This window comes from Peromyscus eremicus, chromosome X (genome assembly GCF_949786415.1).
Source record: "Peromyscus eremicus chromosome X, PerEre_H2_v1, whole genome shotgun sequence".
In the NCBI taxonomy this organism is placed as follows: Eukaryota; Metazoa; Chordata; class Mammalia; order Rodentia; family Cricetidae; genus Peromyscus; species Peromyscus eremicus.
Genome location: NC_081439.1, coordinates 108832014 through 108856083, shown reverse-complemented (window position 1 = coordinate 108856083; position 24070 = coordinate 108832014). Strand labels below are relative to the sequence as shown.

Sequence of the window (24070 nt, the reverse complement as noted above, 5' to 3'; positions counted from 1 at the left end):
ACAAGGATTGCATAGCAGATATTTACGATTCCTAACAGCAGCAAAATTACAGTTGGGGGTCAGCACAACATGAAGAACTATGTTAAAGGGTCACAGCATTAAGAAGGCTGAGAACCACTGAGCTAGAGGGATCCAAGGGACTGATACAGACTGGGCAGTAGAATATAGGTGGGTTTATGTGAGGGGAGTGCATAGGAAGGTTGAGAGTGGGAGATTCACCCACAGAAGTGGGCAGAAAAGACTGAGGAGGGCTTTGAAGCCCAGGTTGAAAAACTGGAACTTCTGTGGTGAGTGGGAGTGAAAGGACACAGAGAGTCAGAGCATCGACAGAGAGGCGGGGCATCAACCGAGAGGCGGGGCATCGACCGAGAGGCGGGGCATCGACCGAGAGGCGGGGCATCGACCGAGAGGCGGGGCATCAACGAAACGCAGTGATGGCGCAAGATAAACTGAGAGAGAAACTGGCCACTGAAAAGGTAGGCAGGGGCCAGAGGATCTCAAGCTCTGCAACTCAGATCTTACGTGATGACAGGTTGGATTCTGCGGGGACCCAGGAGGTGGGGAAGGGCAAAGAGGGCCCAGATGTGGGAAACTTTGTCCCAATCTTGGCTCCATTTCTTCGGCTGTCTCTTCCTACATTTACGTCCATACCCCAACTCTTCCGTTTTTCTCCTTTCTTCCTCCCACCCCTCACCACCGTCTTTCCTTTCTCCCATCCACCATCCCTCAACCCTCTTCTTCTGCATTCTTAACCCCTGCTTTCCCCTGTGTCTTATCTTTTAAAAAAAGAGTCCACATATTTGTCTTATCTCCCATCTTATCCATTTCAGTTTCCTTCGACCCTTCCACAGTAGCCCGTAGTTAGTGAGTGCCTGTTAAGTGCTTGTTGAACTCTAATTGGTACATGACTACAGCTGGGGCCCAAGGGCCTGGAGCAGGCAAAGGTTTAGGCCTGGGCCTTGAGAGAGAGGAAGATACCAGGAGAAGCTGGTTAAAGTCTAAGCTAAGTTGAATATCAGCCACCAGCAGGATATTGAGCTGATGCTATGTGTCGAGGATGAAGCTAAAAGGAATTTAAACGGCCTCTTTACTACTGTGGTTTGGATGTTGAATGATCCCTAAAGATCCATCACCTCAGGGGGATGATACTAGGAAAGTGTTGTAAAACTGTCTTCAAGCCATGGCATGGCTGTTGCCATCTTGGGATCAGAGCAGCTGTGATTACTTGCATGAGACCTTCATGAGATTATTAGCGTTTCTGTATAGGAAACATGAGGGGAAGGTAATCAGACCTTCCCCTGAGATTCCAGCCACTCACTTCCTCTAGTCCGCCCCCAGTTACGCGTCATCTTGTTCCAACTGCGCACGGTTTAGGGAAGTGGTAGAGTGTACATAGGCGGTGGAAGGTGATGGCGGGGAGGAGACTCCACAGATGCAGCTTTTCTGAGTCATCATTCATGCTAGGGAGGGGCTTTCTGGTGATGCAGCTGCGTGTGAGTCACCCATGCTCCTGTAAGTAACAGGAATAAACTCACTCATCCACCGAACTAGACCCCGATAGAATCAGTTCTTTGGTCTATCGTCCTGTCTGTCTTGGGGTGAACAGACTCCCCAGAGATCCTTAGATAAGTGGGGAGCATGCACTTCAAAGGACTTGTGGGACCCCGATCCCTTCTTTTTGTCCTGGCTTAGAGACTTTGTTCCACCATGAACTTCCCACCATTGACTTCTGCACCCTGTTAGAAGGCCAAAGAAATTCCATCCCTTAATTATGGACCAAACTTCTCAAATCAAGGGCTAAGGAAGCCCTTTCCCCTTTAAGTTAATTATTTCAGGTGTTTTATTTTAACAAGGGAAGCACACACCCCTATATTCATTGTCATTACAGTGCGGGAGATAACAATTGTTTCTAACAGCCCAGTTTGGACTCTTGGGTCATATTCTACCCAGTTGTTATCAGAGTAGTAAATTACAGTCTCTTTGGGCCTTTCCTCAACTGTGGAAATGGGAATAAAGCAGTAATTTATAAGACCACTGTCAAGGCTAAAGGTGATGAAAAATGCATTATAACACTGTAGCACCATTATAGCTCTTGTGAAAGAAAGGATCATATCTATCTATCTATCTATCTATCTATCTATCTATCTATCTATCTATACCACACACACACACACACACACACACACACACACACACACAGGCAGAGAGAGGAGAGGTCACTACATCACTCTTCTGAGAAAAGACATCCATAGCTTTTTGTTGCATATGAAATAAAATGAAACTCCTGTCCTTGGCTTCTCAGGCTCTCCATGATCCAGTCCCCAACTACCTCTTGCCCAGCACAACTTCCTTGTCACTGTGCTCTCTCTGCCTTGCTGACCTCAGAACAAGACAAGCTGTTTTTCTGCCTCAGGACGTTTCCTCCCCTCTTTTGTTGAGATACAATCTTGGACAGAGGCTGACTGTTTGGATTCTGTGGTATGTATTGTGTCACCACCAGTCAGATATAGATAAGGTATCTTTTGGCTGCTGGGGATTTCGGAAGATTACTGCTACATCCTTGAAGGCACTGTCCCGGAGCAAGTCATCTTGCTGTACCTTCTGGTGCTCATGCTGCTGTGTTCTCTCTGCCGTGCTTTGCTAACTCTGTGCGTGTCTGTCCACCTCCAGCTGTTCCACCCTCTCAAGGAAAGCACCATCAGAGTGGGGACTTTGTCTTGCTTACTTCTTCTATGGCTCTAGCACCCTCAATAGCAACAATACATATAGGAGGCACCCCAGAAATACTTATCAAAATGAATTACTGTTATTGAAGATGCAAGAGAAAGTATCAGGGTTGATGGGAGAAAGTCTGGCAAAGGTGGGTGGAGAAAGCTTCAAAGGCATAGATGGAAGAGTTGGCCTTAGCGAGGAAGAACACCACTTATCTCGGAGACAAGTAAGAAAGATGGGTGGGGTGAAGATAGAGATATTGTGATGTGCAGGGGCAGCTCTTGAGAGGGCTGCCTTTGCCAGATAGCTTTGACATGTTTACAAAGTGTATTGTTATCTACTGAGAACTGAATGGCAGCAGATGAGGGGTCGGAGCTTGGAAGCCAATGGAACATTTTGGAATAATTAGGTTAGCTGCCCTTTATTGAGCACTTGTTTACCAGGGGGCTGTTCTAAGCCTTTAAGATACATTAACTGAGTTTGTCATCATCATGAGTCTATAAGGAGGAGGAGGAGGAGGAGGAGGAGGAGGAGGAGGATGAGGAGGAGGAGGAGGAGGAGGACTATTATTGCTTCTATTCTAAGAGTGGGATTACTGCAGTTTGGACATATTTTGAGTGTATCAAGCCCAACTTCATGTATTGTAAGCTTGGTCCCTGGTGTTGAGATGGCAGGAATCTTGAAGAGGTGGAACATAGTCATCACTGGGGGTGCTGCCTTTGAAAGGGATTAATGTAGTTCTCATAGGACTTGGGTTAATTCTCATAAGTGGGTTGCTGTTAAAAGAGAAGAGCTGGCCCCCCAAAACTCTTGCTTCCTCCATGTATGTGATCTCTTCCTATTGCAGTGCTCCTTACATGATGTAACTCACTATGTTGTGATGTAGCCAGAAGTCTCTCACTAGAGCTGAGCACATTCCAGCACCATGCCTGAGATACCCAAATGCTGAGCTGTAGGAACTTCTTCTGTAGATAAGTGCCCAGCCTCAGGTAGTTGGTTATAGCAACATAAAATGAACTAAATGTATAAAAATTTCGACTTGCCAATTGTATCTCAATGAAGCTGAGGAAAATGTTGAGAGAGAGAGAGAGAGAGAGAGAGAGAGAGAGAGAGAGAGAGAGAGAGAGAGAGAGAATCAATTAACTTTTGCCTAAGGAAAAAAGATATATATGAATGGCAGATCTGGGTTTTGAACTCATATTGGAGCTTAAAGGAAAAGCCAATAACATTTCCTATCTCTTTAGTTCTTAGTGGAACATGTAAAAGATCAGCTGGATGGGGATAAGAGGCTCATGGAGCCACATGTGATGGACACAGGGGTAGTCAGCCACAATGCCATGAAAGAAAGCCAAGGATTGGGAGGTGAGAAATGGGGCAAAATGGTGAGCTAGTGTTAGGCACAGCAAGCTGGAATCTGCAGCAATCTGAAATGTGAGGCAAAGAGGGAATTACTCTACATCCTGTATAAAGGCTTGAGTTGGAAAAGAAGTCTCAGCTCACTGAGAGAGGTAAAGAACAGTGTCAGAGTATGTTAGCAGTAATGGATAAGGGTTATTGGTAGATGAATAAGATACTTCAGGGCAGAATTCTTCAAAGTATGGTCAAATAATCATGCATCAAGTGCTCTTGGATGCTTTAGGGCAGTGGTGCTCACCTGTAATGGCTATTCTTGGTTGTCCAGTTGACTATATCTGGAATGAACTATAATCCAGAAATGGAGGCCACACTTGTGATCTGAATCTTGAGGCAACATGCCTTTGATTCGGATCTTGAGGCTGGATGAAACAGACTTTAATCCAGACCTTGAAACTGGAAGGCACACCTTTAATCCGGGCCGCACCTTCTGCAGGAAGCCTACATAAGGACAATGGAAGAAGGAAGGTTCGTTCTTCACCTGCTTGCCCTCACCTTGTCAGCACATGCATTCCTTCACTGGAATTGGAGCCTACCTCTCTGGGATTCCAGCATCTACAGAAGACCAGCTGAGACATCCAATCTCATCGTGGGACTGAGCAACTACTAGATTCTTGGACTTTCCGTTCACAGCTAGACATTGTTGGACTGCAGCCTGTAAATCTTTCCAATAAATCCCCCCCCAGACTCATTCCATAAATTCTGTGACTCTAGAGAACCTGACTAATACATCAAACCTCCTCATGTCGTGACCCTTAAATACAGTTCTTCATGTTGTGGTGCCCCCCCAACCATAAAATCCTTTCATTGCTACTTCAAAACAGTAATTTTGATACTTTTATGAATTGCAATGTAAATATCTGATATATAGGATATCTGATATGCAACCCCAAAGGGGTCACAACCCACATGTTGAGAACCACTGATGTCGAGTGTGGATTACTATACCTCAGTCTTACCAAAGCAGAATTCTGAGAGTGAGGCCCGCAGACCTGCTTTTGAACCCTGTCTCCAGGTGATTCTTGTGTACACAGAGACTTAGCACCCATCAAATTCAAGGCTTGGTAGGCCTTGGGAAAATTTAAGTTTTCTTTTTTTCTGAGATCTGACCCACTGTGTCAGTTTCATGAATTAGGAGTTCAGGAGAGTGATGGTCTTAAATCATGCTGCCCGCTATAGGATGGACTGAAGGGCAACACAGAAAGATGATGACCAGGTAGGAGACGGGGGACAACAGGCCATGCCAAGGGATTATGGTGGCCTGGATAGTGTGTTGACAGTGGAGGTTATGAGAAAGATGAATGTGTGGTACCAACACTGAGGTGGAGTTGGAAGGAAAGAGAGGAACTAAAGTTAACCTAGATGTTTAGCCTAAGCCATTGGATAGGTTGCATTAGCATACTTAGAGTTGAAGGAAACTGATAGAGGATTGAGATTGGGTGGAAATACATGTATTTGGGGTAAAAGTTCATTTTGCGCATGTGAAGCTTGTGATGCCTATGGGTTTTTCAAAGGTAGATATCAGCCAACTAATTTGACACATTGGGCAGAAAAAGAGAGATGAGCTGGAAATAGACATTTAGAGTCGGGATCATTGTAGTGATATTTAAGGCCATGGCAAATAATAAGATACCATGAAAGGCAGTTATGGACAAGCAGAGTAGAACTGTTAAGAAAAGGTCAGCCCTGGAGAAGAGGCTTAATGGGTGTGAAGAAGCCTAAATGACTCATTAGAAGATCTAGTTCCACAGAATGGAACACGAGTTGGTCTGTAGGAAGCCTATGCATGGGGTAGATGGCTACACGAGGCGAGTTAGACCTGGTGCACTAGAAGCTAGCAGGGAGGAATGGGGGGAGCAGCCACTGCGGCTCCTCAAGTTGGACAGCAGCCAGGTGTTTCACGTGGGTGTGCTTGTTATTCATTCCTTTTTGGTGGTGGTTTAATCTAGGTGGGAGGATTGCTGCTGGTTTTGAGACTAGTCTGGGCTATGTAGTGACACCTTGTATCAAAAGAGGATGGAGGTGAAGGTTTCAGAGGCTCTGAAACAGTGTTATTAATGTAGACATCCCCATTGTCAGGAATGATGGCAGGGGGTGAGGTAGACAGGGCAATACAAATGATAAGTGTATTGTGGAGGTTAACAGGCAACCAGTGTGGTCTCTGGTCCATCAGCCTCAGCCTTACCTGGTGTGATGGCTAGCTTTGATTGTCAACCTCACACAACCTAGAATCACTTAGGAAGAGGGGTTCAATGAGGGTTTGTATACATTGGGTTGGACTGTGGACATGTCTTAGGTGAGTGTCTTAATTGATGTGGGAAGACCTAGCCCACTGTGGGCAGTGCCATTCATTAGGCAGGGGGGCTAGAACTGTATAAAAGTAGAGAAATAAAGCTGAGCACAAGCAAGCATGCAAGCATGAATGCATCTGATTCTCTCTGACCTTGACTATGGATGTAATAGGACTAACTGTTTCAGGCTCCTACCATTGTGACTTTCCTGTTAGTGATGGGCTGTAAGCTAGAATTGTGGGCTAAAATAAACCATTTCTCTCTTAAAAATAAACCCTTTCTCCCTTAAGTTGCTTTTTGTCAGGATATTTTATCATAGCAAGAGAAATGAAACTAGAACACCTGAGAACATGTCAGAAATACAAATGCTTGTCATTTCCCCTGCTAGGCTTTAAATATACTTGTCTTCAGAAAAATTCATGTTGGGGTTCAGTCCCCAGTCACAGCAGTGTCAGAAGGTAGGACCTAATGGGAGGGGTTGGGTTCATAAGGACAGAGATTAATGTGTTTCTTGTGGGAATGGGTAACCTAGAGTGAGGTCAGTCCTTCTTTCTCACTTCTAAATGTCTCCTCTTGCCCTTCTATTTCCTGCTAAGAGTTGAAGAACCAGGAGGCCCACACCAGAAGCCAAGCACATCCCAGTGCCATGCTCCTGGGATCTTCCAACCTCCACAGTTGTCAGTCAAAATAAATATCTATGCCTCTTAAATTCCTAGTCTTCTTTACGGCCATACCACCCTGATTATTCCCGATCTCATCTAAATTACCCAGCCTCAAGTATTCTGTTATAGTAACAGAACATGGAACAAGATATCCACCCATAGACCTACTCTGAAATTCGGAGTTGAGTTCAAGTCTTCCTGGTAGTTCTTAAGTCCTCAGGTGACTCTCTGTAGTGTGAGGACCAATGTCCTAGGAAGCTCTAAAGGTATTTTTATGCCTAAGACCTGAGACAGAAATCTCATTGAAGGGTCTTAAGTGGGGCCATGGCAGTGGTAATTTTTACACGCTGCAGCCATTAGAGCAGCTTCCGGGTGTTGCTGATGCTGCTGTCCTTGGGGAGCACAGTTTGAGAACCATAGCTGTAGATGACTACAATGAAGGCCAGGATTGAGAACCACTCACCTCAACTGCAGATGAGGAAGGAAACAAACAGTCCAGAAACATGGCTTCAAAGCATGATTCAGGAGCAGGCAAACTCCCTTTCTTTACTGAGCGGGCCAGAGGGACGGGAATAGTTTCCCCAGGACAGAGGAGACAGAAAGTAACACTGTGGGCTAAGAATCAATTCAGGTAAGGAGTTGGAGGTGGCCCAGGTAACAAAGGCCAAAACAAGGTATTTACTCACAAAGCAGAGAGGGGTAGAAGGTAGGCACACAGGATACGACAAAGCTCCTTAAAAGAGCAAGAAGCTAGCAGGGAGGAATGGGGGGAGCAGCCACTGCGGCTCCTCAAGTTGGACAGCAGCCAGGTGTTTCACATGGGTGTGCTTGTTATTCATTCCTTTTTGGTGGTGGTTTAATTTGAGTAGGTGTGGCTAAGGAGATGGCTCAGTGTTAAAAGCCCATACTGTCCTGAGGAGGATCTGAGTTCTGTTCTCAGCACTCACATCAAGTAACTCACAACTACCTGTAATCACAGGTCCAGTTCCAGGGGATCCAATGCCATCTTCTGCTCCTGTGGGCACCTTCACATGCCTGTACGTGCCTATAAGTGAGCACGCGCGCGCGCGCGCACACACACACACACACTCACACTCACAGAGAAATGAATGAAAAAACAAACCAACTCCAATCAATCAAGACAGGGTCTTGTTAATTAGCTAAGACTAACCTTGATCTCAGCATATAACCCAGGCTGGCTTCGAAATTGGTTTGGCCTCCCAAGCAAACGCTGGGTTTACAGATGTATACCACTATATTTGGTGTTAAGTTATATCCCAATTCCACTTTCCAAAAGGTTTCTGGGGGCCACCCAGATGGGCCAGTGAGTGACAAGAACTTTTCACACAAGCCTGATAACCTGAATTCAATCCCCGAATCCCAGTATAAGGAGAGAACTGAATTCTGAAAGTTGTTCCCTGGTCTACACACACACACACACACACACACACACACACACACACACTAATAACAACAACAACAATAATAATAATATGAAAATAAGTTACAGATAAGGTCTGAAATACAGAAGCTTAGGTGTGGTGTGGTGGCATGTCTCATAGTCAGATGATGATGGAGAGTTGGATAGACTGAGTACAAGCTGGTTCTCGCCTAGTGAACAAGGTTATTAGCATTAAGTAAGAAATCTAAAGCCTTAGGTGCAGTCAGTTTGATAGAAACAGAAATCTGGGAGTGGGGAATCCATATAGCAGCTTCTATGTACCATGTACTATTGCTGGCACATATTTACTTTCCATTTAACAATGCCAGACCTTGAAGGCCAGGAGAAAGTCAGGACAATATTCTAAATCTCCTGGGTAATGCTTCAGGATTGTTTTTTAACAAGGAAGTGACATGACTGATGTAATTATACCACATAAGACCAATATTATACTTGTTTCATTTTACAGGCAAGAAAACTACAGGGTAACTAGTGCGAAGTTACTCACAATAAAGAAGTGGCAGAAACTGGATGGAACAGCAGACTCAAGACAACTGTGGTTAAATGTTAACCGTGGAGTACAGGTTAAGGTTATGTAGTGTTCATTGACCCATGTCAACCTGTGAAGCTTAAGCCTTTTCTTCCCATCATACTACATGACAGGTCAATCACTGACCCCCTGAAACTCCCTATTGGAACAATGACAATGGATTAGATCGTTTACTGAGGCTCTCGCCTTAACATTTTGTGGTTTTATAGTTACACTATGTGGCTATGGATTATTAAGCCACACCAAGAGCCTGTTCAACTTGCCTTGCAACAAAAAGGCTCTAATGGAATCTCTCTAACTTCAGGTAAGGGCAGCTCTGGCGCCTGGCATGCCACATTGCCCCCTGCTAACACAGAAACTGCTGGGTGTCAGTTGCCACTCACAGGAGGAAACGCCTTCTTCTGCCAAGCCTTTGGGTGGAGCTAGAAAACCCCCACAATGATTCCTAACAACACTGAGTCAGCACATGCATCTGGCAGCCTCACAGAGGGCGGGAACTGGAAAAAGGCCCTGGCTGAGAAGAAACCTCCAGCTGAAGCTTCTTTAGTCTCCAGGGTAATGAAATCAGAAGCTACAAATTCATGTTGTAGATGGGCCAGGAAACATTGGTGTCCTGTTCAACTCACAAGCATCCCCTCCACGTGCCAGAGAGCTCATACCAGAGCCTCCCCAAAGTCTTGGTAAATATATGCACCTCATTACCCCAAGTAATAAACTGGTTTTCAGAAATTATAAAATGGATTATGTGAAGACAGGCTCTTTGGGAGTCACATCTGTGGTGGTATTGTGTTCCCCAAAATATTGTGCACCCTAATAAACTTATCTAGGGTCAGAGACAGAACAGCCACTAGATACAAAGGCTAGAAAATGGTGGCACTCACACCTTTAATCCTAGCATTTCAGAGACAGAAATCCCTCTGGATCTCTGTGAGTTCAAGGCCACATTGGAAACAGCCAGGCATGGTGACTCACGCCTTTAATCCCAGGGAGTGGTGGTAGAAAGGAAAGATATATAAGGTGTGAAGATCAGAAACAAGAAGCATTTGTCTGGTTAAGCTTTTAGCTGGTTAAGCTTCAGGATTTCGAGCAGCAGTTCAGCTGAGAGCCATTGGGATGAGGACACAGAAGTGTCCAGTCTGAGGAAACAAGACCAGCTGAGAAGTTGGCCAGGTGAGGTTAGCTGTGGCTTGTTCTGTCTCTCTGATCTTCCAGAATTCACCCCAATACCTGGTCCGGGTTTGATCTTATTAATAAGAACTTTTTAAGATTCATGCTACACACATCTAATCCAGCTAGGCTGACAGCATGGGCAACTGGGCTCCTCTGAAATGTTTATATTAGGACTTGTCATACTTCTGGAGCTGCTGGATCATGGATGTGACATTTATAGGATTAAGGATCAACATTCAACCAGGCAAGATGGTTTGTGACTATAGCCCTAGCTACAAAGGAGGTTGGATCAGGAGGGTTGATTGAGTCTAGAAGTTCAAGACCAGCTTCAGCAATACAGTGGGATTCCACTGCACATCCCATCCCAGGAGGTGGGGTGGGGTGTGTCATGGAATAGATGAACTCACTGTTGCCTGAATCTTCATGGTCAAAATAAGGATCTTTGCTGACCCCCAAAAGTACATGACTCCTTTATCAGTCTCTGAAAATACATGGCTTCTCATCTCTTAGGGAAAATACATCTTTTTATTTTTTTCATTAAAATATTTATTTTTATTGTTTTATTTGTGTGTATGTGTACACACACCATATGTGTGCAGGTGCCTGCAGAGGCCGTTAGATCCCCTGGAGATGGTGTTATAGCAGTTGTGAGCTGCCAGATGTGGGTGCTGGGAACCAAACCTGGGTCCACTGGAAGAGCAGTTAGTGCTCTTAACTGTTGAGACATCTCTCCTGCCCCAACTTTATTTATTTATGTGACCACGCCACAACACATGTGTAGAGGTCAGAGGACATATTCAGGAGTCAGTTCCCTCCTTCTACCACGTGGGTTCTGGAACTGAACTCTGGGCATCAGGCTTGATGGCAAGTAACTTTACCCGTGGAATCATCTCATCAGCCCAGGAAAACACACTTTTGTGGTCCTGGTGCCGAGGACCAAACCCAAGGCTTTGTGCATGGTAACTAATTACAGACCCAGTGCAAAAATTTAAAATGGCATTTCTATGTAAGCTGAGTGGTGACAGGTACAGGTATAGTTGATGGGGACTACCAAAAAACCAAGTGAGACCAGGTGACATAAGTCTCCCCACATCAGTTCTTTCTAAGTTCACAATGATTTTTCACACAACATATATTTATTCAGAAAAATTGCAATAAATTATAATAAAAAAGATGACACAAAATACAGAATCCCACTAGCAGCTCTGCTTAGTGACCAAGACATTTTTGTGAAATATAACAAAGAACTTCAGGTTAAGAATCAGAAAAGAGTAAAAGGGAAACCAATGCAATATCACCCAATAGATCTGAATCATTTCTTCCCTAAGACACTAGGTGCTGAGTCTTTCTCTACCAGCTGGATCTGAAGTCCTTAATTCAGAAGAAGTATGAAATAGTACCTTGGAGGAATTAGGGATTGGAGGTTGGCGTGCTGAATCGGCAGGGTAGGGAAGCAGGTTTCTTCCATCTGATCTGTTTTGTATCCCCTACCTGGAGATTGTCTAAAACCCTCAACCCTATATACATCCCAGGCCAAGCTGGACAAAAGGTTGAGGCAGTGAAGCAAGTTGGTGCTTTGGCCTGATGAAGGAAGGACACTACATGCATGCTTCACAGAGCCCCTACTAACCATATTCTTGGTCACCCAAACACCCAAGGTTGGCAAGATATTATAAAATGGGCACAGGAGAGGCATTTCCCTGTGGACCACCTTGCCCTAGCCCCTATCATCTGCTTTTTTGGTGGTTACTTTCTGGCCTAAGAGTGACAAGACTCTTCCCTCTCAGTCTTCCACTAACTAACTGTTGACCAGTCAGATTTTCAGTGAGCTGGCACCAACACTTGGACTCCGATTGATTTCCCAATTCTCATTTGGGTAAGGGCTTAAGCGGTCTATTGCAGGATACATACCTTTTGTTCTCCAAAGAACTCAATTTTGAGGAGATGAGGGAACTGGAAAACCATTTGATGGTGGATGTTTCCCTGGCCCTCTCCTTGGATGCTACAAGAGTCATGGAACCAGTACCCGAGCCTTATACAAGTTCCTTCCACCCAATGTTAATAGGCAAGAATGAGACAACTTGGGTTGGTTTCGATGAAAGAAAACCAAGCAAGCCAATTTCACCAGGCAGTCTGCAGTCAGTAGCTGGTGGTTTGTTAGTCAACCAACATACTAGTTTTTAGAAAGTCTGTCTGTCCCACAAGGCTTGAATGAAATGAAAACTGCAGAGTCGTTTAAGGTGGGAGAGGTAATGTGTGTGGCTGGTCCCACTGACCAGTCTCTTTTACACAGCACTAGATAGAGTAACTAGGAGGCAAGGGCAGTCTTTAAATTCTTTACTTGAAGGAGCCAGATATGGAGCCCAGAGTCAGCCCTGCTGAGAGAGGGCAATGTCTCCCCCTGATACTTCAGAAGATAGGAGAAAGGGTTCTGAGGGTTCCCCTCAATACTTGGTCTGGGGGAGGAGGAAAGATCCAGGGGCCTCACTTGAGGTGCACAGGCTCCTTTTTAGACTGTGATGCAAACATTATTCTGGAAGCGGGTTTCTAGTGGGAGATGGGTTCCCTAACATCCAGGATTACTCCTCATGTCAAGTGTGGACACGAACAGGTAAAGGGAAGTAGGAAGCAGGACTGCCAAGCATGGGCATTTTCACTCCCGAAATACTCACAGTGCTTTCCTTGCTATTGTGATTTTCTCACATCAGTGGGATGCCATCTCTACAGTCATAAAATTATGTAAGCTAATATGATTGAGACAAGGGAATACGGCTCCACCAAGTGCGGATCCACAAGAAGGCCAACGTTACAGTGACACACAGACATCATTGTAGTAGAAATGCACAAATGCATGGAACGATCACATGTAGACAGTGAGCCTCGTTGATGAGGACACCCATGGAGTCACTAGCCTCATCCAGGCTTCCTTCAAAGTCATAGGATGAATGGAGGAGGAGTGTGAAGTAGTGACATGGGGTGAGGGTGGATCCAAAGTGCATGATACAAAGGACTCCAGACAAGTCTGAGTTACAGCAAGTAGTGCTTGTAGGCCTAGACTGGGAGTGCCTCACCATCTAGGCCTAGGGTATTAAAGATAATCATGATGACTGGGAAGCAGGGCAGAAAACACAGCCCTAGGTAAAGGACTGTAAATACAGACCTCTTTGCTTTACAAAGAGTAAACACAAAACACCAAAATATGGTAACTTTGGCTTTGCAATATATGTCTAAAAGGATTTTGCTGTGTAGGATATGGTGAGGAGGGATTAAGAAACTCTTCCCTTTGTACTATTAACAGAACTTAAGATCCTGCAGTAGACCCTTTTTGTGTCATGATTTTTCAAATCACTTTGAAATACTCGGAGCCCAAGATATTCCTCCTCTAGAATCTCAGATAGGAAAAGACTTAGTCTTCCTCACTCCCGAGCAGGAAGCCCAGAAGGAACTGGATGGCACGCTGGCGGTCACTTGGAGTCTGTCTTGCCATGAGGTTTGGTGGAGGCCTTAGGAGAAGGCTAGTGAAAAGAGTAGCTGGAGGGTAGGAGAAAGAAAAGGGGAAACCCATTGTCAGACATGACCTTAGCAAAACCTCAAGGTTCGGGGTGCAGGGAACAAGAACAGCAGGAGGGAGGTGACTCCCATGTTCCCGAATATCAAATAGGTATGTATACATTATGCACGATGCCTACAGATTATTCTGAGCAAACACTCCACACAGACTTTCTTGTGAAGCACCCTTACCGATCATGTTGGCGCTGACATTGTTGTAGTCAGAGAATTTTAAGAGTTCACGAAGGAATGCCATCAAGTAGCGGAAAACATTTCTATGGCATCTTGGAAGCTGGGAAATTACCTGTTTATTAAAGAGGAGTGTGTAGTGAGGTAAATAGCTTGAAGGGAATAAGAATTTATAGCTGCCATAAGAACATTTTGTAATCTAACTCTTATAGGCCCCATTTGTCTGTCACTATACTCTATTACTTACTCATGACCAGTATATTACCTACTGAATTATAACTCTGAAGTGAGTCTGGTTCGGTTTCTCTCTATTCAATGACCTGGTCATCCACTCACCTTAGAGTCATGTTCCCACAGTGCCTCACCAGAAGGTAAGTGTTCATCTGTTCTTTTTTTCCTTTTTCCCCAACAGCAAAGGCATCTGTCAACTTAAGCGTTTTTCTCTACAATTACTTGGCAATGATGAGTACCTCCTACCAACACTCACCAATGTGATTCACAGCTAGTCTCAGCCATTGTAGACCAAATTTTTCTCAAGATTAAAAACATACCAAGAAGGAAAGAAGGAAAGAAGGAAAGAGAAGGAGAGGAGGAGGAGGAGGAGGAGGAGGAGGAGGAGGAGGAGGAGGAGGAGGAGGAGGAGGAAGAAAGGCTCCCAACTGCTACCCACTTTTCCTGGTAATGACAGCTAGAACTGTACTTTCCATTAGCTTTGCCAAATACCCCAAGGGTTCAAGTAACCACCCCACTAAATTTTCTGTTAACAGAAATAGATCAGCTAGAAAACATTCCACTAGAACAGAAAATAATAGTACCTAAAATCAAGGGGTTCGACTTCATTTATTTATAGTGTGTGTCGAGGGCAGGGCACTTGAGGAGATCAGAGAACAACTAGTGGGACTTGATTCTTTCACCATTTCGGTTCTGGGGATCAAACTCAGGTCATCAGGCTTAGTGGGATACACTTTACCCACTGAACAATCTCACTGGCTCCCACAGTCTTAACTTTTTTCTTTTCCAAGACAGGGTTTCTTTGTGTAGCCCTGGCTTTCCTGGAACTCGATTTGTGGACCAGGCTGGCCTTGAACTCACAGAGACCCACCTGCCTCTGCCTCTCAAGTGCTGGGATTAAAGGCATGTGCCACCACGCCTGGCTCGAGGGTTGTAACTTTGAACAATGGTGTTCTGTGATGAATGACAGACCCAGGCCCATTCTATCACGTAGCTTTGTAAAACCGATGATTTCTCTCTGGGAGAACCTGCACGGGGCATATCCTCAGAGCAGCAAGACTCACCTGTCTGCAGATCCGAGGATCGTGAGCAGAGTCAAGACATCGCTGGTACAGCTCGTAACAGATGACGGGCTCTGGCAGGGCCTCCAGGAAAATGAGCAGTGCTTCAGCCACAGAGTGATTACTGCCAGCTGCATCCCCTCGAGTCAAGGGGAGAGGGACCCAGAGAAAAGCCACACACACATCTGACTGGCTCCCTTCCTCAAGCCTCTCTAGGGATGGTTTCTCTCCCTCTTTTTTTTTTTAGGACACACTGCTCCTGACTGGTCCAGGTACTCTGCAGCCAAGTAGGTACAGAATTGGCCAAAGTCCCTTTAGAGTCCCTTCACTAAACTAGACACTCAGGGAGACACCCTGCACAATGATAGGGTCCACTGGATGGGGTATAAACTAGTTGCCAGTGTTTTTCTCATCCTTCTTCCTGCCCTAGTGATAACATGTGGGTGGGAAGGTTAGCAGCAATGACCAGCTGGCTGAAGGATGGCAGTACTCATGCTATGGAGCCTATGTCCCATGCTCACTCAAAGTTGTTCTTACCCACCCTCTTAGTCCAACACAAAGAGAGAGACTAAAAGTTCCTGAAAGGTTTTGAGAAAATAATTGGATAGTCAGTGACTATCTTAGAATAAGACACTGACAAAAATCATTGTAGAAACACAAACATCAAATGCAGGTGGGAAAAGACTTTGGCCACGTATCTGTCCAGCCTCCCAAGCCTTGAGCAGAAAGGATACGGATTGTCTCAGGAATGCTGGTATCCAGACAATCAATGATCTGCTGTAACTCCTCCTGCATTCCAGGGGTTTGGAACAGGTCCTCCTACCAAAGAAATCAGAATGAAGGGAACAAGGCAAGCTATCCATCCACTTAAGTTATGAAGCTTGCCCAGAAACTGGGAGGGCAGCAGAAGAAAGATGAGGGGTGGGGCATGCACTAACGGTTAGGGAAGGAGGTATGGGTGTAGCATTGTTTTCCTTTAGCGTTTCTATAATCCATGTGAAAGCTTATTTCAAGCAAGAAAATGACCTGTTCAAAAATGACATGTTGCCGGGCGGTGGTGGCGCACGCCTTTAATCCCAGCACTCGGGAGGCAGAGCCAGGCGGATCTCTGTGAGTTCGAGGCCAGCCTGGTCTCCAAAGCGAGTTCCAGGAAAGGCGCAAAGCTACACAGAGAAACCCTGTCTCGAAAAACCAAAAAAAAAAAAAAAAAAAAAACAAAAATGACATGTTAGCCTCTGATAGGGCAAGGGACTACATGGTTAGATCAGGAAGCCAGGCAGTCCACTGAGCTTCCGAAAAATAAGGCAGAGTGTACCCTACATAATCCCAAGCATACCAAATGTGGACAGAATTGGATGCCCGGAAAGGAGGAAATGGCACATTCCTGATAAAACTTGGTTTTCAAGTCATATTGGTCTAAGTAAAACTGAGAACAGTACCTTCAACATGGTCAAAGAAAGTTCTTTCTTTTAGGGAATGAATTGGGCATGGCTAGTGTTTTAGTATAGGATTGAAAAGAAAGCTCAGTGCTATGTTAAAGAAATGGGCTTGGAAGTTTGCTTCAATTTTAAAATTTGCAATTGGCTACAGGGCACCTAAAATAGGCATCAGACTGGAGTACTCAGTTGTTCAGGGCAAAGTGCATAAACTCAGAGTGTGGTCTCAGGTACCTGCTTAGCTTATATGCTTTAGAGGTTGGACAGTGCTATGGAGGTTGCATTATAATTTCCTATAGGATTTATACACATTCTGAAGTTTCAGGAAAGGTTTTCTCACACTCACCTGGTGACATGCATATCTGTATAAGTGATCTACTAGAAGCCAGATCTCCTTGGGGACCTGAAGGGGTCGCTCGCTGGCACCTTCATCCAAGGGGACCATCTGCAGAAGGGATTTCTCCTAACAGATGAAAAGGGATGAAAATCAAAGGGGCCTCAGAATACAGAGAGAAATCTCTTTCAAAATCTGCTCAAGTGGATACAACGTGATCTTTGTCTCTTCCGCTTTTGTATTTTTTTTCTCACAAGAGACATCCATGTTCAGGAGGCCCTCAGTAATGATTCCAGTAGTTAAACAATCTCCTTCCCCAAATGCTTCATTCAATCAGTAAGCATTTAATTTGTGCTTAGGGAGTGCATCCTATGAATGCATTCCACATTCTGCAGTGAGAACCAGCATGGCAGAATATAGTACAGTCACAGTAGAGTCTACACATGACTAGTAGCTGGACCATGAAATCACAGTTGTTAACACGGCACCTTGAGGGACTGTGCTTACACTCAGGTTTCAGTTTTTTCTACACTAACTCTCCTTCAGGTCTCACCACAAATACTACTGGGAGTTCTCATTGTTTCTTTAACTGAATTGATTTGGTTCTGAGGAATTAAAGACAATTCTGCACATCAGATGCACAAATATGAACCTGATCCAATTTTCTAACCATAAGCTCCAAAATCCAAAACTAATAACCTGGAATATAATAGCAACTGAGGAGCTAGAATACCATGAAAACTCAAGGGTCTACTTCCAGAAGTTATTATTTATATCAATAGCTCAGCAAAGATTTCTAAGGGCTATTATTTGTTTTACCTACCTTTCTATTGCTAGAGTCTTCTGAAAGAATATAAGATAAAAATCCAGAAGTGACACATACCAGACAAATAACTAAATTCAAAGTGTAAAATAAACTCAATTATCTCCCAACACTCAAAAATAAGTATTAATTTATCTTAGGTTTATAGATTCAAATATAAAGCATATGGAAAAGATATTCAAAATAGGCTAAAAGGGCATTTGAAGGCAGCCTCAGAAGAACTCCAGTGGAGAAAGCCATGTTCAGGTTTTAGCATCCGCTTCCTTTTGCCACCTCTAAGTCATACATTATATATTATCAACTTTTCAGCTTCTCGCCTGACACTGTTCTACCTATAACCTCCAGCCATATAGCTTTAAGAGAAAGAAAAAAAAATCACTATGCTCAGAGGGACCACATAACTTCGGCAGCGTCCAGATCTTTTCTTAACATGGTGCTTTTGAATAAGCACCAATGAACTTTCTGAGCTGCTACAGGGAAGAGAAGGGAGTAGTGATTGCTGGTTACTATTTCAAATCTCTCTACGTATCTATTTGCACATTCATTTTCTTTCTTTCCCTGGGATGTTATGTCTCGATATTCATATTCTACATAGTTTCTATAACTTCTATTGGTGAGTCACCCATGGACTTCATTCTGGTTGTATGTATTACATGCAGGCATCCAAACACTTCATAATGTACTCTACTAACTTTCTGGACCAAACAGATTCTTTAGCAGATGCCTCCAAACTTACCATATATAAATTATTCATCATTGACTCAAAAAAATCTGACATCCAACTAAAGGTTTTTCCTGTCCTGAGGCATTAAGACAACACAAGGCACTGTCTAACTGAATAGACAGAACATGGACTGCCCTTAACAGAGAAGAGCTAAGAAGCAAAGATGTCTCAAGCCTTAGTGGTTTAAAAGGTTAATAAAATGTCAGTAGGTTATATACAGCATCTACCTTCCACTTCCAAATTCATGTGTGATAATGGGAAATGTCACACTTGTGACTCTGAAGTCTAGGAAAGGATACAGTAAGAAAATGGGGAAAGAATATTTACCAAAAAAATGTTCTGTACATTATTGTGAACTCTGATGTTCAAAGGGGAACCAAGACACTCTGCCTTCTTTCAACAAGACATACTCTGCCTTATAAGCCTATACTTTGTAATCTTAATGCTAGTGGTCAAAGAATCTTCACCTTCAAAATGCATTCAACTCCACCCAACGGGAAGGTCCCTCAAACACTCTATGAACATGCTGTGGAATGTCTGTTGAGCATTTCCAGCCCTGAGGAAAGCCTGGCATCTCCAGTTGAGGATGGAAGAGGCCGTGAGGCACTACGTAAGTTGGCATACCACTTGAGAGTCACGAAACAGTATACCCATACCTTATACTCTGGTGCTCTGTGGCAGTGGGACTTTTCATAGTATTTTCTACCTTTCTGGGCCTTGGGCCTTGGGCCTTGGGCCTTGGCTGATAGAACACAGAAAATATCTTTCTGTGTCTAAAGACAGATGGCTAGATTAGATGATTTATGATTTTACTCCATCTATGATTTAGCTCCACAATTCTACTCTGTACTCTGTTTCTTGACTATATCTGGGTATTCTCTGAGTAATTAACCACTATTATCAAGACCCCCTAAAACACTCCTTTGTTGTATGTAAGGTCCATGTGGATGCATGTGTATGTGTGTGTGTATATGCAGGCCAGAGGTTGACATCAGTTGTCTTCCTCAGTCTGTCTCCATTTTATTTTAGTTTGTGAGACAGGTTCTCACACTGAACATGGAGCTCACTGATTCTACTAGACTGGCTGGCTAGTGAGCTCCAGGGGCCCACCTGGTATCTGTTCCCCAGCACTGGCATGGCATTCCACACGGGTGCTACTCTACCTGGCTCTTTTGTTTACACTGGTGTTGGAAATCTGAACTTGGGCCCTCATGGTTGCATGACGACAAGTTCTTTTGTGGTGACAAAGTACTGTGCACCCTAATAAACTTGCCTGAGGGTCAGAGGACAGAGCCAGCCACTAGATTAGACATAGAGGTCAGGCAGTGGTGGCCCACACCTTTAATCCTATCACTTGAGATCTCATGCCTTTGCTTGGGAAGCACACGTGCCTTTAATCCCAGGAAGTAATACGGCAGGGCAGAGAAAGGCATATAAAGTGTGAGGAAACAGGAACTCACTCTCTTTAGCCTGAGGATTTTGTAGAAGAACTAGTGGCTGGCTGCTCTGTTTCTCTGATCTTTCAGAGAAGCTTTCAGCTTTCACCCTGATATCTGGCTCTAGGTTTTTTTTTTTTTTTTATTAAAAGACTCTCTAAGATTCGAACAACATACTTTACTGACCGGGCCATCTCCTCAGCTTCCAAATCACTACTAATGCAACAGGATAGCAATTTTTGGTTTTACTATCATTGGAATCAGAGGCAGCTAAACAGTACCCTCCAACTCATGAGTTTTCAGATGAGATAGATCAAGACAAATCTGGGCTACAGATCTAGCTTCACGGTACAGCACTTGTCTGGAAATTAGGAAATGCAAATGTGGCTGGGGTATAGCTCAATGGCAGCACATTTGTGTATCATGTCACACACACACACACACACACACACACACACTGGTAGCTAGAGATGTAGCTCAGTCGGTAGAATGCTTATCTGTCATCTATTATAAGGCTCAAGTTTGATTCTCAGGACTGCATAAAATGAGGAGTGCTGTAATCCCAGCACTGGGGAAGTGGAGGCAGGAGGATAAAAAATCAAGGTCATTCTTGCTACATAGTGAGTTTGAGGCTAGCCTGTAATACACGAGACCCTGTCTCAAAAAAAAAAAAAAATCTGTACCCTTGAGTTTGATTTCTTTTACATACAGAGTATCAACAACTTATCAGACGAATAAACATCGTTCTTGTATTTTGAGCATACTTCAAGACACCTGGCAGGACATCAGGGCTTCTTAGGGAATTCTCTCCAAGTCAGAGGCCTCTGATATGAGAATGCTTAGGGACAAGTTCCAGGGACCACAGTTAAGTGTTAATCAGGCACAAGGAAACCTTCATTACCACCAATGGATTGAATTACCTTTTCTAGGAAGCTGTCTTCTTCCTGAGAGCAGAGCAGGAGAAAAGTCATTGGCAGATAGATAATGATCAGAGTTAATTCACAGAATTAGAAACAGCTCAGTATTAGATCTTGCCAGCTTGCTAGACACATAGGTTTTTAAAAGCTCCGAATCCTTCAAATGATGAACACTGAAAACAGAACACATTCTCTACATGCAAAGTTCTTTGTCATGCATACTATATTATTATATAGTTCGCTGAAATTATCACTCAAAAACCATCCTTTCACAGGCCTTGACTTTTGTGCCCCCGGGAAGCCGTCTGAGGATCTAGTCAAGCCTGGTGCTGTGTCTTCCTGCTTATCTGCTGTCATGTGGAGTTCTTACCACATCCTAATGGTGCCTCCATGGAAGAACTTGGCTGCTGGCCTGAGAGTGAACACTCAGAAGGATAAGCTACCCCTTTTCATTGCTGTTCTCATCCCAGCTAGTCCCCGGAATCGCCAAGAGCCTCCAAGAACTTCTCCCCTCTCCCAGTACCCACCCACTTCCTTCTGCGAAGGCCTATAGACTCCCCAGATTTGAAAGTCCTATTGAAATGTAAATGAATTTATCTCAGAGCTTTGTGGATCCGAGTTTCCATCCGTGCCTCTATCTTCCTAGTGGACACAGAACACAAAGAAGCAGCAGCGGGGAAAGAGCGCTTTTATCTTCCTTGTTACTTCTGAAGTCATTACAGCCCAATGAGTGAGAGCAGCAGCAATGGTCACCACCACCCAGGAATATCTACCATGTACCAGCAGCAGCCGAGCCAAGGGTTTATATATGATGTCACTTTATCTGCACATTAATGTGAAATATTATGCCCATTTTACAGATGAAGAAACTGAGGCTTTGAGAGGTTAAATTATTTGCCCAAGGTCACACATAGGTAATAAGTGACAGAATCAGAACTGGAACCCAGGTCTGACTAACCTTATTCATGATCACTATACTCATGTAGACAGAAAGGACAACACAAGTGCTTCCTAGATAGAGAGGCAGGGGAAATCTGTGAGAGTACTATAATCAGCTAGGAACCGTGAGAAATGCTATTCACAAGGCAGCATGGTCAATACCAAGAGTATAGGTACTGATATTAGACAGGCCTTAGTACAAATCTTCCTTCTGCCTCTTACTGATTGCTCAAGCAATTTACCAAAATTCATATTGTCTCAGTGTCTTTAGCTCTAAAGCAGGTAAAATATTTTCCTCATAGGGACAGTGAAGCAATCTAAAGTTAGGAAGAGGTGGGGTACACTGCCCCAGAGACTCTCAACTGGACTCTTCCCGTTCCCATTATAGACCACTGAGAAAATCGAGTATAAATCACATCTCAGGTCTGGTAGCTCTAAGGAGAAAGCTAAGTCTTCCTGCCTGTCAGAGAAGCAAGGGTGCCTGGAGTGGGAGTGAGTATGTATGTATTCCCTAACACTCCAAGTGATAATCCTGAACCTATTTTCCCCAGTTGTTATATATGACAATTAGGGGTTTTAGTACTGTTAGGTACATTATGAATTGAACATGATTTTCCAAGTTTATCTAAACTTAAATACCATGTGAAATAAAGTAGTCAGAGTCCTAGTCATAGTACTTAGAAGGTACACATTGTTCTATCATCATGATACTTCTAAATGTGAAGTTGATTCTCAGTGCCAGCCATCTAATTTAACAAAAGTTTGTACTCCAACATTTTATTAAATTTAGAAATACTGTTTTTTTTTCAAGACAGAGTTTCTCTGTGTAGCTTTGTGCCTTTCCTGGAACTCACTCTGTAGCCCAGGCTGGCCTCGAACTCACAGAGATCCGCTTGCCTCTGCCTCCTGAGTGCTGGGATTAAAGGCTTGCGCCACCGCCACCCAGCTAGAAATACTTTTTACCACATCTGACAGACTTTACATTTGTCTTCTGATGAACACGTGACACATGATATACCAAACAAAATGAAGCAGGGATTTTATGTCAATGTAGGCCCTGAAAGACGTTTCCTCTGATTGGCAACCATCTACCAGTACAAAGGGCTATGTTAAATATCTTCTAAGGAGAGCAGTGACAAATAAGAACACAGAAAGGAGAAAGACGTGGCTGGTCCTTGACCCTGGCTTCCAATGGAGTCTGGTCCTCCCTAGTCTTAGAATGTACAGCCTGATATTCTCAGAATTCATATGTACAAGTTGCCAATATATGGCCACATGTACTTAAAAAACAACAAGAACAACAACAACAACAAAAAAAACCACAGGATTTTTTTTTTTTTTTTTTTTTTTTTTTTTTGTCAGCTGGTGTTAGGACCCAGAACTTTGTGCATGCTGGGCGAACTTTCTACTACCAAGCCACATGTAAGCCCTTGATTCACAGGATTTGGAGGAAGGGCTATAACAAGTGGAAGTAAGCCAGGCGCAGTGGCACAGGCCTGTGACGACAGTTACTCAGGACGTTCACATGGATGCAGGAGTTCAGGGCCAGTCCGGATAACATAGCAAGATCCATGCTCGAAGCAAAGGTCGAAGAGGCAGAAAGAAACAAGTGCTCAGAAAAATTAAATGATAAGGTGACTGGGAAGAATTTACTCATCTTGTTTGTGGGGAGCATAAGCTAACTAGACAATGTTGAGAAAAATGTCAAGAAACAAAAGGTGGCACTGAATGACAACTTAATGAATCTAGATTGTCTGCGTCAGGCATGGGGGAGCCACTCACTACCTTTGAGCAAGCAAAACCATTGCCCCCACTAGAGCAGCATTATAGAAAGTTCAATCTGCTAGAACTGAATAGGAAAACATGAAGTGTAGAAACAAAGGGGAACATTAAATGGCTGTCAACACAGGTCAAGAGGGAGAAAAACACCTGAAAACTAACACGGGGGCTAGATAGTGGTGACGCACACCTTTAGTCCCAGCACTTGGGAGGCAGAAGCAGGCAGATCTCTGTGAGTTCAAGGCCAGCTTGGTCTACAGAGAGAGTATTAGGACAGGCAAAGCTACACAGAGAAAGTGTTTCAAAAAGCCAATCAAACAAAAACTAATATGGGGGCCCATGAAAGAGCTCAGCAGTTAATGGCGTTTACCACCAAGCTTGATCACTTAAGTTAAATCTCTGGAACTCACATG

The 24070-nt window shown here is 44.0% G+C and overlaps 1 protein-coding gene and 1 long non-coding RNA gene across 2 annotated transcripts in view; one reads left to right on the top strand and one right to left on the bottom strand.

Annotated features, from left to right (window-relative positions):
• The first annotated feature begins 455 nt into the window (after window positions 1–455).
• Window positions 456–5946, top strand: LOC131899910 (uncharacterized). The gene is made up of 3 exons (XR_009376144.1): window positions 456–532; window positions 2303–2478; window positions 4562–5946. It is a non-coding gene; the product is annotated as an uncharacterized LOC131899910 (long non-coding RNA).
• Window positions 5947–11353: 5407 nt separating this feature from the next.
• Ocrl (OCRL inositol polyphosphate-5-phosphatase) overlaps window positions 11354–24070 on the bottom strand; it is a 56970-nt gene continuing 44253 nt past the window's right edge. Inside the window, exons 18-23 of the mRNA XM_059251445.1 lie at window positions 20943–20966; window positions 17052–17168; window positions 16004–16088; window positions 15273–15400; window positions 13981–14092; window positions 11354–13770 (exon numbers count right to left, since the gene is read on the bottom strand). Coding sequence (XP_059107428.1) covers window positions 13646–13770; window positions 13981–14092; window positions 15273–15400; window positions 16004–16088; window positions 17052–17168; window positions 20943–20966 — 591 coding nt within the window. The 3' untranslated portion in view covers window positions 11354–13645. The remainder of the gene's footprint in view (window positions 13771–13980; window positions 14093–15272; window positions 15401–16003; window positions 16089–17051; window positions 17169–20942; window positions 20967–24070) is intronic.